At 40.8% G+C, this 14,723-nt stretch overlaps 1 protein-coding gene across 2 annotated transcripts; it reads right to left on the bottom strand.

Annotated features, from left to right (window-relative positions):
* Nucleotides 1-11,460: 11,460 nt before the first annotated feature.
* On the bottom strand, nt 11,461-13,710 carry sox21b (SRY-box transcription factor 21b). 2 transcript variants are annotated; one of them, XM_071533285.1, is made up of 2 exons: nt 13,491-13,710; nt 11,461-13,328 (listed from the first exon to the last, which is right to left on the bottom strand). In XM_071533285.1, exon 2 carries the CDS (start codon nt 13,310-13,312, stop codon nt 12,569-12,571), a length of 744 nt encoding a protein of 247 aa, XP_071389386.1. In that variant the 5' UTR covers nt 13,313-13,328; nt 13,491-13,710; the 3' UTR covers nt 11,461-12,568. The 2 variants fall into 2 exon arrangements, with proteins under 2 accessions (XP_071389386.1, XP_071389395.1); XM_071533294.1 differs by having other exon boundaries at nt 11,461-13,253; nt 13,491-13,508.
* Between the last annotated feature and the right edge of the window lie 1,013 nt (nt 13,711-14,723).

Raw genomic sequence — 14,723 nt, 5'->3', positions numbered from 1 at the left:
TCACCATTTCAAATCTCTCAACCATGCCAAGCAATGACTGACAGTATATACAGTGGACTGGGTGGTATGCAGTCATATAAAATGAGTAGCCTGTATAGAGTTTTAATCCTCTTTAAGACTCCTATCCACCTTCAAATTAATATCTAGGGGCCACATATCCCTCTGCACTAGTTTGTACTCTGTATAACCCACTTCTCTAGCAAACTGATCAAATTATTCACTGGAAAATAAGATTAATAGTTATGCTGTGAAACATGCTTCAGGTCAATTATTTAGAAGATTTCAACGATATACTCATTACACTATAAAGCCAATTCAAGGACGAGCAGCATGAAGAACTGTGTTGTAGATTAATTGCCATTAAAGGTCAACATGCATTCAAATTGAGAAAGATGCTATCCATTTTCATCAGCACCAAGTGCACAGTATATGGGAAACCTATAATGCTCATTACATGCATTTAAATGACTCTGTCCTAATTACTAATCAGTGCCTTGTACCATTAGAGATGGAAATTAGAAATACAAAACAGACCCTTGGGCGTCATTCACTCAGAATATATTAGAGTTTCCTTTTACATGGACACGAGTGTTAATATTTTGAAAAATAACCTGCAACCCTCCAAACTTTTTCAAACGTCTAGTAATATTTCAAAGATGAGGATTTTGCTTTCTATTACTTCTTCAGCCAAAATCTCCGGAGCTGTGAAACACTGAAGAACAATCGCTCTAGAATATAACAGGGTAATGTGATATATTTTTGTTCGAGTGGCTGCTGAAAACAAAACTATACTGTTTATTTTGCTATGCCCCAATCAGAATATTGGCTAGACCCTTCAGTGATTCTTTCTTCAGTGATTCCCGCCCACCTCTCTGGCAGCTTACCGATTTACATTTGAGCATAATGCAAGCATTAGAGGAGGCACAAGGCAGCCCTGATAAGTTACAAAGTGCTCCAGGGGTAAACCTCGTAAGAGAGGGTTTGCAGTTATTTACAGCGTTCAAATCCTTCAAAAATTCATGTCTGGAGGATGAGATTGGTTTTGCAGTTGATGCTTTGCACACAAAGCAAACACAATGCATATGGAGGGTGTTTAGCTGTAAATGACCAGATGACATTAATTCTAATTGACTGATCTCATCCCATGCTTAGGACCAGTGTGTGTGATACTGCTCAGGACACAAGGGTCCTGTCAAGGCACAATGTTACATACAAAACACCAAAACAGAAACACTGAGATTGGCTTGAAAAAAGAGGAACACAGAGAACTAAAAATGATTTTTAAATGCAATTTAATTTTCAATGAAGCACTACTTAAGTTGTATGGCATTTTCTATTCAGATATGTTTTGATTGTGCAATTCACATAATAAGAGTGCTCAAAAATTGCAAAACCATTACAAAGGAGGTTAAAGGCAATGGAATTCCTTCTTATCAGAATTGCTTTCTGTACAGTTGTTCCATTTGAAATGCATTTAATTGCAAATAGAAAAGAAGAGAGAGAAAGCCAACAATGCGAGCGGCTGAAGCATTTTTCTCATCTGCTCTGAGTGAGCGTATTCAAATCTAAGCGGGCAGACAATGAAGGAAAGGAATCGTGCTCTGAATAGCCTCTCTCTCCCTTTCATTCCCAGGCCAATCCAAGGCCTTCTTCTTCTCTGCTGTTAGGGGCGGGCTTTCCACTCTCAACACAAACTTCCTCGCCGCTGTAGAACAACACATTCGTCTGATAGCACGGCAATAGCAGACATGTCGGCACTATTCATCGTGTCACATTGAGAGACTCGTGAGTGTGTTAGTCTGTGTCTTTTGTTGCACTAACAATGTTGTCTGTGACTACAGTCATGACAAACTTGGAGGCCATGTTATGATGTGGCACTCTAGTGGGACTGTTCACTCGCTGGTTTGACAAGGATACCTCACCACACTGCTACCAAGCTTTACCAATCCCTTCCTGTTAAAGCCGTAGCCGAGCGCTGACCCGGGCCACCTCTCCCCGCTCTTCCCACTGAGGGGAGGAGTGTGTATGTGTGTGTGTGTGTGGGGGGGGGGGGATCATGGGGCACAAAGTGCTTGAAGCCTGCACCTTTGCGGGGCAAGGCGGGAGAGAACACCCCCAACAGATATGCTGACAGTCTCATGGGAGCCAGAGGAGAAGTTGAAGGAAGAAAGTGCACCCTTCAAACTTTCCAGTGCAGCTAGGAATTCTATTTTTTCTCAACAAAGATTTATACATATTTATACAAGCCCAAATACTGATAGGAAGGTGGTAGAAAAAATCTTGGAATTGCAGAGGTAAACTATATGTAAATGCCATAAAGTAATAGACTTGTAGTGCAAATCACACCATTTTATCTTTAATTTTGCTTTCGTACCCTCCCCACTCCCCCCCATCCTCTTTCCTCTGGCTTAAAGGTGCATCAGAGATATGCATTTAAGCATATTCAGAACACGGGGCGTGAAATTAAATGTGTGGCAGAGTGAGAAAAATATACAGACGCTGGAGATGCCTTAAAAATAGTCATTTATGCAGATGGAGAGGAGTGAAATCATTTGCAATGGGATGACCCTCTCTCCAAGCATTTCTCCCCTCACTGTTCTTCCCTAATCTTGCACTGTATCTTCATTTTTCATTGAACTCGCCAGTTTGCTGCTAAGCAGCCTTGTAGATAAGGCAAAGTGCTAAAAGGAGACGACAGAAGGAGCTCAGTGGGCCCGTTTCTATTGCACTTTCACCCAAGGCAATGGGCAGAATTTAACGGATTCCTTCCAACATATGTTTTTGCCAGATAAGTAAACAGTGTGTGTCGGAAATGAAAAAAAAGCATTTGCAATTTAATGACATTACAGCTCCCAGCTTAGCCCGCCGTGCTGCGAGGCGAGGAGCAGAGAAAGGGGAGAGCGGAAGAATGGAACCGGGTGTCATCAATGTTTTTTTTTCTTTTCCCTTGCAAGAAGCAGCACTGAATTCTTCTTATTCTTTTCAAACCCCTTCCCTTCTCCATCCCTTCCTGCTATTTTCTTCTCTTGCCCATAGTTTCCTCGCCTTTGTCAGAATGAAATTATCTATTATTTTATTCAGAAAACTTGCCATCCCCTGCCATTCTACCCTCTCCAACATCTGATTTTTCTAAGCTAAAACACATCTACCACGGCCATGAGGGCTCTCTCTCTCCTATCTCTCTTTCACCTATCTCTCTCTCTCTCTCTCTCTCTCTCTCTCTCTCTCTCTCTCTCTCTCACCCCCCCACCCTCCCTTATCCTTCTTTGTCTGGCTTCATCAAAGTGCAATAGATGTTTGGCACAGTAAAGAGCAGCAAGTCTCCATGTGGTTATGTCATGTTGTCAATTCCAGACCCAATATGAGGACCAGAAGTCGGTGATGAGTTGGAGAGAGAATAACCTCGGAGTCTATATTTCAGCGGCGGTAAACGATCCATCCATCCCCTGTGAAACTCAGTGATTTTCCCCTTTTCTCCCTGCCGGCTGTCAGGCGGCTGCCTTATTATAGAAGGCTAATTGTGCAGGAAAGCAGATTATGAGAGTGGTAGGATGTACTCCTTGACCATGTGCTAATGTGATGACAAGTTTGGGGACCCTCTAAGCAAAAGGCGTCGCACGCCAGGGCACTTTTGGCACTGGCTATAATCTGCCTTTGGTATTAACTCAGCAAACCGGCTTGTTTGAGTATGGATCAATCGCTCGCTCATTATTTTTACAAGAAAGCTTTATATTCAAGGCGCTTTCCTGGTGTTGATCTCTCATTAACCATGCTATGTAAATGCACTGGCAATCCCTGTGTAAGGGATACGTCACCCCAGGGCCCAGGCTTGCAGAAGCACGTTAAGGAGAAGAAGGGGCAGGAAATTTGGGTCAGTTGCCTTCGCCAAAACTCGAATTTCAGGTTTTGCTTAAAGCCCCCTGCTCAGCTTTTCTCTTTTAATGTGTTTTTTGTTTGGTGATGTTATGTTTTAAATGTCAGCCCTGGAGCTGTCCAGCAATTTAAGAGGCACAAAAAGCCCTGTCTCAGTATCTCTTCCAAGTGTTCATGTTACCTCTGTAATCGCTGCTGGCTGCAATGTTACACACACTCCATTCACTCCTGGTCCTTTTTACCACCTTTGAGCATATTGACTGTACAGGGAATGGGTTACATAGGGTCAAAGCGAGGTGATAATGTTATTGGCCAAAATTAATGATTCGCTGTCAAGTGGTGATATTGACAGAATTATGAGCAGTCTGCTATTGAACTAACTTATTTGTTTGAGTAAAAAAGACCTGACACATGACACTGAATCCAGAACTGAATTAGCCGTCAACATGCATTGTGCATCAAATTAGGGAGAAAATATTTCAACTTGTTTACCCGCTTCTCACATACAAACATCCAACTGTTCATGATACTCAGATATCTGTTTGCCTGACAAGACATCATGATGCATGTGGTATGAGAAATAGACGATTCTGCCATATTTGGCTACACTGTGCACTGGCATGGTGAATGACGCAACAGGAAAATGAACCTGACAGTACCAGGCATCGGCTCGGCATTTCTTTAGTGCCCTACATACATAAATCTATCTCTCATTATTGCTCTGTGTCAACTATGTATATTTTTACACCTGTCTGCCCTAATATCAAAGTGTAGAGATATGCTTTAAGACATACAACTTCATTTGTGTCACTTATAAGAGTTTGTATGGGTGCCATCCCCTGTGAGGGAAAAATTATGCCGCAATTCCCGGTTTTCAATCCATTTTGAAAAGGTAATTCAAAGGACAGTGTTCCACTTGACCCATTTCATATGATAACAAACAACTTGATTTAATGTGTAGGCAGTTTCAGACATTTCCTTGGAGCTGTCACACCGGGCGACACTGAGCAGTAGATGTAGCAGGCTTCTGCTCTCTATACCTCCCATGCATCGACTTTTGTGCCGCTATTGGTAACTTATGGACTGCTATATGCAGTGTAGAAAAGGAGGCTGAATAGGACCATGTATCCTACAAATGTAATAAAAAGGAAAGGTATTCAAATGGAGGACTTCACTAATTCAAAAGAGAAAGAGAGAGAGAGAAAAGGAATGTCCGCAGGTACTTCAGTATGTCATTCCTGCCTTGCAGTGGTTTTGTTAGCAGCACAATGCGAGTGAAGGCCAGACTTTTGATTGCTTTCTGCGTTTCCCATTCTTTTACAGATGTACTGTATCTCTTTCTCCCCACATACTTGTAAACAAAGCCTGCACAAATACTTTGTTCAAGAGTCATTACGTTTCAATGTAACCCTTTTGTGACAACAAAGAACATGGAAAATTACCACAACACAATATGACTGTGTAGGCACAGCTGTGATTATGTGGCTACAGAGTATGGGACGTCTGAAAGACCCCTGTATGTGATGTCTGGAAGGACCATTCATAATAGATTTGTTCTGAAGACCTTGACATTACTTCCCAATTAAGGTATGAAGTCATGCTCCTTAATCAGTATAACAAATGGCACATGTTTCATGAACCAAGCATGTTTCGAGATTAAAGAAGTGTTGTGCAAGTGTTGGATTTTCTGCTGAATATGATAAGGTTGCCCTATGAATTATTGCTTTGCTGTCATCAAGGTACAGTACAGTTGGATTCTCTATACGAAGTCATTATTACTGCATCTATATGGTTGTTACACTGCATTACACCACACCATGGCTGCAAAACTGGGTGAAGAAAAAAAAAAACAGACATGAGATCAGTGTCAACTCTATGAGACAAGCATCTAGCATTTATGACACTAAACCTGGCACTTAAAGATTCAATAACATAAACAGCTATGAGGAAAAATGTATTTAATTCACCTTTTGCTATGTGGACTGGAGTTTCTCGCTGCATCTCTCCTGGACAGAAGCGATGCAAACCGGGGTGACATGCCCCCCTCCACTGATACAGCCAGAGCCCAAGTTTCCATCCATTCCTCAGCATCCTAACATTTCACTACATAGAGATTAGTTATGGAACAACATATCATTTGGCAATGATCTATTTTGCCAGTGTTGTTAATTACAACAAGTCTGCAGAATTTGAGTGCAAAACCATGATACCACAATGCAGGGAGTGAATCCCAAATCAAGCTTTGCACACCGTAATCCTGTTAAAATGTAATAAATAATGCCTGTGAATTAATGTTGGCAATATCTAATTTTAATAAGTTCTTGGAAAATTGAGAGAGAGAAAAAATTGATAGCATTACATCTCACTCACTTCAAGTGTAGTTGTGAGTGTGCAGGAAGGAATCATTCCTTCTCATTAAAGGTGCAATCTTCGAGCCCCCCAGATCTTCGTTGTAATAACTAGGGAAAATAATCTCTTTTATTGATAGGCACATGTAGCAGAGAGTATGCCAAGTGACAGGTACTTATCTTTTGCCTGTGTCCTGTGTTATAGAAAGATATAATTCTTTGTGACTGCTCCTCGGGGCATCAGCTCTTCAACTTCATTATTTCTACTTATGATAGATATATTTTTCCTTGAAAACCTGAGACTTTAATACGAGAGCCGGCAATCTCTGCCAACGGTCATTTGGAAATGGAACAAAAAATGTCATGTCAGTTTACAGAACATTTTTTAAAGCTGCACACTGACATTATTCTAATTTATTGATGGATTCATAAAATAATCCTGAGCTTCATATTTTGGATTATTAACTTAATAATTTAAGTGACTACCTAGCAGCCATAGGTTCTGTTGAGAAAGTCTAATCTTGTCAAATGTTTAAATTGTCTCTTGTCACCCCACAACAGTTATTAAATTTTTTTCCTTGAACTTAATTTAGATGATATTCGTACTTGAAGATAGCATTCCCGTATCAAATTGTATATTGTGAAACCAGTCTTTCTGCCATGTCTGATCTTGACATTCTGCTCCTTCTTATAATATTTTAACATCAACGCAGACTCATTAGTGCAGTAAGTTCTTTTAGACAGCAGTGGGAGCTTTAGAGTCAGACAGCCTGCAGAGAGCAGAGCGGTCTGTTTCTCACTCTGCACATCTCCCTCTGTTTAAAACTGACATGGGGACAACACACACTCTCAAATAGATCTTTAGAGCAGATGCTGACATTGTTTGAACTAATGTATTGAGAAAGGCTGAAGCACTGGCTATTCTGGGAAGAAGGTTGAAATCTCAGTCATCTCCATCAGAATTTGTTTTTTTTGTTTGTTTTGCTTAGCTATTCATTGTGCAGGTTCCTCAGCTGAGATCTGTGATGAACAATTTGATGAACAAAGTTAAATCAGATCTACCTGCAGTACCTGCAACACTGTGTATTCTCACACCAACAACGCCAGCAGTCTGTTTTCACACATGGAAGTATCAAAGTTCAGAGTGTCACCACACACGAATGAAGATGTGCAATAGAAGGGGTTTAAAAATAATTTAAAAAAAAACATTTTACTAATATGAGAAACGCCTTAAAATATACATTGACATGATATGATATGTAGAAGTAGAGCAGTGAGGTTGTAGCTACAGTAACGCTCTTGGATTACCGACAATCTGGTAGACATTGGATGAGCGCTGTTGACTAGACACCGTCTCACCTGTAAAAGTAGTGATGCCCTCAGCTACCCCCACACACCCCCACCCACCCCCAACGCCCCCCAACCTAATTCAAGCACTCCCTCTCTGAACTCCAACTGGGATCCATCTACTTATTGCATTATGTACTATTAGACAAACTTGGACCTGTTAAAAGCAGAGTCAGACTTCAGAGGCTGTGTGGCATGTTTATGGGGATGGACTATACAGTATATAGTGATTTCTCATTTCTCTTGGTGACCTTGGGCACAGCGACATGTATGGTTTTGAGGCTTTGATTTGCCACGTTAAGGTGTTGCGGAAAAGGTGCAATGCAAGATAATTTTGGCATTTTTTCCCTCCTGGGAGCATGGAGAAGTAAGAAATACACCAGGCCCTACTCTGGAGATTACAGGTAATATGGCACATAGCCTTCATAAACATTCTTGACCCAACCTGATGATGGAGATATTGCTTCAGGAGAGACTTTTCACACTTTGATTTGCCTAAAATGAGATGGAGAAGTCAGTGATCAGAGTCTTTGAGGTTCCTCACAGAGATGCCAGCCCAGGCTGTATATCTCTCAGCGTAGCACTGCGCCCACACATACTATGACAACCAGGTGAGCACCCAAGAAGCAGACTCCTGCAAACAAATAAGGGAAATGCCCTCAAAGAGACGATATTGATATATTATTCATGTCAGAAAAAAATGCAAAATGTGATCCATCTCGAGCCATTGAAGCTAGGTGATAATCCACATGCTTGTGGGGCAGCCCAAGGCGAATTAGGGATGAGAAAACCATTGTATATCCCTCTGAGGTCAACATGGTTGAACCGGTGCTACATATGTATGTTAATTTGCCTAATCTCACTTCTACAAATGTCTTACAGGCACATAAAGGGTTTAACACTAAGACATAATGATATCAGGGCATCAGACGGGGGTTTAAGAAAACATGAGGCAGCCATGGCTTTAAATCTTATGAAGGAACCTTTGTATCATCTGTCAATATGAGACTTTTTCCGTAGCTAAAGCGCAATACCAGTGCATGTATTGTTGGTTGATTTTCATTTCTCAAATTGAATATAAATGTATATTTCATATTTATTTAAATATAAACTGAATTCCTATATTGTTTTGTTTTTTTATCTACACCACAGCATCTCTACACAAGTCTTATGAGATATTATAAGAGAATGGGTAAATAAACTGTTTGTACAATTCCATTCAATTTAAAATACTTAAACACATTTTTTAAGCCGTCTCTGTATTTTGTATTATATTATCAAAATAAATAAAGCTTTAATTAAGAGCAATTCACATTGTTATCATTTCAGAACTGTGCTGCCTGTTTGCTGTGAATTAAATTGACAACATTACAGGATAAAGCCGAGGGACTGAAATTAATAAACAAACTGCTTTTGTAGCAGGACCAGACTTTATCTCTGACTGGGCGGAACTGTCTAACAAACACTTCTTTTACGCGTTACATGTCAAACTCCCACTAAATAAACTAAATACACATATATTTAACTCATCCCTGACACTCTTCTTCTTACTCCCAATCCATAGAAAAGGCATCTTTCTTCCCATGATAAGGTTTAGAACTGAAGCAACTATAAAAAGTCTATTTTATTTAATTAAATGAAGTTCTCACTTTCCCCCCCAATATAAATATACAACCCACTTGAGTTCATCCACTAAGAATATTTTTTCAAGTGTTCATATTGTTCAATAGCTCAACAGTTTTTACATTAGAGCCAGATACCTAATCACCATGCACCCATTCATACTCATCCATAACATTCCTTCAACCACATAAAACTTGATGATTATAATGAAACTCCCTTTAGACCTTGAGACCACTTGAGAGTACTGAGGCCAAGAACAGGCGAACAGTATCTGATGGCACCCACAAAGTTGATTTCTGTAGGTTTGAACTGTGCGCTTGGTCTAAAAGAATAATTAAAAAAAATAATCCACTATTTATTTTCAAATATATAACGATTTGTTTGGGAAGCAGGTTTTCTAGTCCTTGCTTTTCTGGCAATCTTGGAATCAAGACTGGAGAACATTTTATGAGAAAAAGTTTTCTCCCAGTTATTTGCATAGTTGCATCTCCACCTTTCCCATTCAGTCCCCTTTCATAGATAAAAAAAAAAACATAGGCTATCCATTCAAAAGGCATTTAGTCCATTTCTTTCTTGGCCGGTAAACCTATTCATCAATTGTTCTGGCTTGTAGATTGCATTCTAATGCTAATCTAGCGTGTTAAATATCTTTTTGTTCCCCTTTCACCGTTTTGTCATTCAGTTTATCCAGTTTTGGCCACCCATTTTATTTATTTATGCGCCTGCTTCTATTCATGCGCTCATGTATTTTTTATTATGTTGTTTCACTGTCATGCAGTGTCAACTCACTCTATTCAATGTGGGCTACTTGAAGGGCTTGGAGGGACAAAGCGTGTACACATTGCAGCGCTATTCACTCCGGCCAGCTGGATCGGCTGAAAAAAAAACCTTGTGAAAAGAAATCCTCCACAATGGACACAGAAGAAGTGCACAATGCTAACAGTTTTCCAAATACCACTGATTGCTTTCATCACAATGAGGGAAAGCAGCCGCTTTTGCTGAGCTCCACTTCAACAAACAACACTTTCACAAAACCTCCCAACCCACGTTTTGTTCCCAGACAAAACCTCCTCGACCGTCTAAACGCTCCCAGAGTAGGAAAAAAAAAGTTCTTTCAGCTTTCTTCCCCTTTTCCTCAAGTAAAAATATAATAAAAGGCCAAAGAAAGAGAGGGAAATGGCCAGTGAACTGGTAATGCAAGTTCTTTTACCAACTTCAAATCATAAAAAAGGAACCAAGCACAGGACTTTCAGAAACTTACAAATTTTTAAAACCCTACGAATGTGAAGATATATTTTCAGTCAAGGGTGCACCTCAAAATAAATAAAGAAAAACAATGTAGGCCTGCAGAGCCAAAGAGGCCCAACAAATTCTTGCGATATTAAGAAATAAACGAAATTTACCTTTGGATATGTCGTACATGTACAAGCATGGCGAGTAGCCCAGCGATTTTGACAGGTTAAATGTTACATTTCCTTTTTTTCTACACTGTATGAAACACAAGGTCACTTGCGCGTTATTTTCGGGGCAGGGCAGGAAGTTCCGTGGAGAGAAGTGATCGGGGTGTTACAATGGAGAATCCATAGTGGTGAAAGGGTTTAATTAACCGTGACGGAGATAATTATCCCTGGACTGTCCAAATTAGTTTTGCATAATCGCTCTGATCCTTATGAATTAATCTCTTAATGTAATCTAGGAGTGACAGTTTGCTTAAGTAACATATCCTATGCATTATTACACGTTATAATATGAATATAAATTCTGTGCCACCCTATAACACACACACGCACACGCAGACGCGCGCGCACACACACACACACACACACACACACGCACGCCCCCAGGACAGGTGATCAGCGTGTTCTTTAGAGCCCTTCAGAGGGTGTCCAATTTAATTTATATTAAATGTAATTTGTTTTCCTCGAGACTTGGAGACGGATCCTGAGCTCAGGTTATGTTTTAAAGCCTCAAAGACATGCTTGTTCTGCAGCCTAAAAGCAGCTCTTTTTCCTGGGAAAAGAAAGCTCGAAAGAGACCCACTCAGTTTTATCTTCCTTCCTATTCACGATTAAAATTGTGATAAATAAGGTTTTGGCTCTTGATTACAATGGGTTGATTTAGATTTCCCCAGTAATGCCATTCAAAGCGCGGACAAAAGCGGCCTTTGGAGGATACCTTACACTTCACCTGGACTGACCACGACCAGGAAAAGAAAAGATAACAATCTTGTTCATCTCATCAAGAACAGTACAGCGCGATTCCCTTCCGTTTAATCCGCATACGCTTTATTGTAGTCCTTTGCTCAACAAGTGAACAGAGTAGCAATAGTTTGAAGTACATAACGGTGGTTAAAGAAAACACAAAACATACAAATTCCATAAGAGTTAGTTAAAAACGCTTTTCTGTTGCACATGATACGGGGGGTGGGGGTGGGAGGGGGAGTCAAGAAAGCCTCTTATAATAAACTCCTAGAATAAACTTCGGCCAGCTGTATCTATAGGAACTTTGTTATTGTTTGGAAAAAAAAGCCGACTCGTGAATCAAAACCGAGAGTTGCAATGCACTGAAATTGAATATTACCTTCAAAATAAATTACATCCTCTACGTTTCGTGTGCAAATATTACAGAACTAGGTTTGTCCTCTTAAAATTGTCCGGGTCACCATAATGATTCCACTAAACAATAAATATTACAGACATCTATAAAACGGTTTAAAAACTCAAAATATACACCGGATTTCTAGTGAAATACGTAAGTTCCAGGCCCTATCTCAAACACTAGCCTATGATGGCAAATTAACTAGAGTCATTTATCTGTACACATTTACAGTCATTCAAGAGGGGAATTGGCTATGACATCCTCCTTGATCAACCCATGAATTATAACCAGTGATCCATTAGCCTACACAACTTATCTGAGAGAAAATGCATGGTTATGATCCTGTGACTGATATGGCTGTATTTATTCATTACTGGACATGTTAACTAGGCTACCCTTGATTCCAACAGGTTAGTCAAGCAGGTGCAACTTGCAAAAAGATAGAAATCAAATAGGGTACCTTGCAACTGAGTATTCACATTGACAAGGGCAAACTGGTCTGATACCCTTTCCTCTCAAATTTGTGCATTTCTGCCATCCTTCAGTTCTTTTCCTCTGGGTTCTGAGAGGTGATGGCTGGATAATAATAGATTAGAGAGTTCTCTAAATAAGCATTACCTTAGATAAAGGCATTAATCAATATACATACACATGTGATATCTGAGACGACGAGCACTTCATCACATGTACAAGTTTGTGCATGCATAATAAAACTCTTGCATGAATATCTTTTTTTTTTCTTTCACATTTCAATTTCTTTGAAGTCAAAAATGGGCCTATCATAATGCCGCAGCATATGCAGGGTACGGTTCAAGTTGAGGTTTTCCCATCCCAGGCAGCAGGATGTAGGCTAAGGGCGGTTGGAGTCCTGCTGAGGGCCAGGCCGTACAGTTACAAGGGATCATGTAGCCTGGGTTTCCCGGAGAGGGATGTGAGTGAGTGTGGGTGTGCGTCCCGCCACCGACACTGCCAGTCCCGGAGAAAGCCGTCGCGCCTCCCGGGTACCCCAACGGAGACGCGTACGGAAACGAAGGTGGAGAAAGCTCTGTCATCTTGGATCCCAGGTCGAAAAATGAATAGGGGTTCGTGGACATGGACGGGTTGAAGAAAACCCTCGCCGCCGCGGCCGCTGCAGCCGCCGCAGCCTTATCGGGGTTCCCAAGTAGGGACTCGGAAAGTGCTCCACCGGAAAGCCCGCTAACTTTGAGTGCGTCGTGCTCTCCAAGATTGTAGGGCACGGGGAAAGAAAACTTGTCTTTTTTCATCAGAGTCTTAGGCTTCCGCCTCGGTCTGTATTTATAGTCTGGGTGTTCCTTCATGTGCATTGCTCTCAGTCGTTTAGCCTCGTCGATGAATGGCCTTTTCTCTGACTCGGTGAGAAGTTTCCACTCCGCTCCCAATCTCTTGCTGATCTCGGAGTTGTGCATTTTCGGGTTCTCCTGAGCCATTTTTCTTCGCTGGGCTCTGGACCAAACCATGAAAGCATTCATTGGGCGTTTAACGTGATCCATTGGTTTAGACATGTTGGCACAAGTTATGCTGAAAAAAATATATATAGCACAGGCAATTAAGTATAAATAACTTGCGGAATCAGTGCAAAATTCAATGCAGCACTCCACCATAAAGTTGAACGATTCAGCTCATTGACACGGTAATCATTAAAGATTCACAACAATTGGATTTAATGATCGGGCTACTTACTTAAGACTTCAGTTCTTCATCCCACCGTTGATTATCTTCAGGAAAATACAAGTGGCAGCGTCCTTATGAGTGCAGAACTTATGTTTTCTGATTCATGGTGGCATCCATCAGTGATATGCCTATAGCGAAGAGGAGAGAAAAAAGCGGTCTTGTTTTCCTCCTGTCGCCTGAGACTGTTAACCACCACTCAGCACCAGCATTTACGCAAGTGGATGATAACTCCCGGTTGCCCCATGTGAAATACAGGATTGTGTGGCAGGTAGTGAAAGTGCCGCTGACGCATGCGCAGTCGGGTTGGACACGCAGACCACTGAGCGCTCTTTTAATCCCACCCTGAGATCCAGGGGGAACCGCATCCCATATCTCCATCTCTGATGCTGGAGTGCTCAGTGGCCTCAGTGGTTGGACTTATTAGTTTCACACAAAAAAATAGAATCATATTTTTTATAATGACTAATGCTTAACTCGGTTATCACCAGGCATTAAACAACGAGTTATTTTATTTAACAGAAGTCATTAACGTCTCTAATTGATGCTATAGCCTACGTCAAATAAGTGAGGATGGCAGCATATATAGGCCTGTTCCTGACATATGCTAGGTGTCACAGTTTTGGTGACAGTGGCTTTAATCGACAGGTGCATGTCGTCGAAGCTGGGTTTCAACTTGCATTTAACACAGACAGCCCAATATTAGCCCGCATATTAGACATGCTGGACTAGAAAAGCATGTGGTCTCTCTCATGTAAAACGTTTATCATTATAGATGACTGATAATCTCTTTCTCACTCTCTATCTCTCCTCCCTATTTAGACCTACCACAGTTTAATTTACTTAATCGTATATCTATTAGTAGCACTCCATACCGCAGCTTTCTCATCTTTCATCTTCATCAGTGTCTTCTGTCTGCCTCTTCTCTTCCCCATGGGTGGCACTGGCACTGCAAAGTAAGTGTAGACGACAGGAAGGTAAAGAATGTCTTCTTTAATTTTCTGATATTGTGCATTTGTCATAAATACGCCTAAATGTTGAGGAGGGTTGAAGTGTTTCTAATCGCGCTTGGTGAAATTAATTATTTTCCTGAAATCCCCTTTTCACTTTCACTTCAAAGGACTTTCCCAAGGGCAGCGAATCGACAACTGAAATTAGGTTGTCGAATATTCAACTAAGCAATTACAGTTATCTAAAGGACTTGTTGAGTAAATTGTATGTTTAAGTGGTTTGTTCCCGCACCTT

The sequence above is a fragment of the Centroberyx affinis genome, unplaced genomic scaffold, assembly GCF_046629955.1.
Source record: "Centroberyx affinis isolate AG114_WGS23_722 - 3 ecotype Tasmania unplaced genomic scaffold, CSIRO-AGI_Caff_v1 ptg000166l_1, whole genome shotgun sequence".
NCBI classification, from domain to species: Eukaryota; Metazoa; Chordata; class Actinopteri; order Beryciformes; family Berycidae; genus Centroberyx; species Centroberyx affinis.
This window is presented reverse-complemented; position numbering and strand designations above follow the sequence as displayed.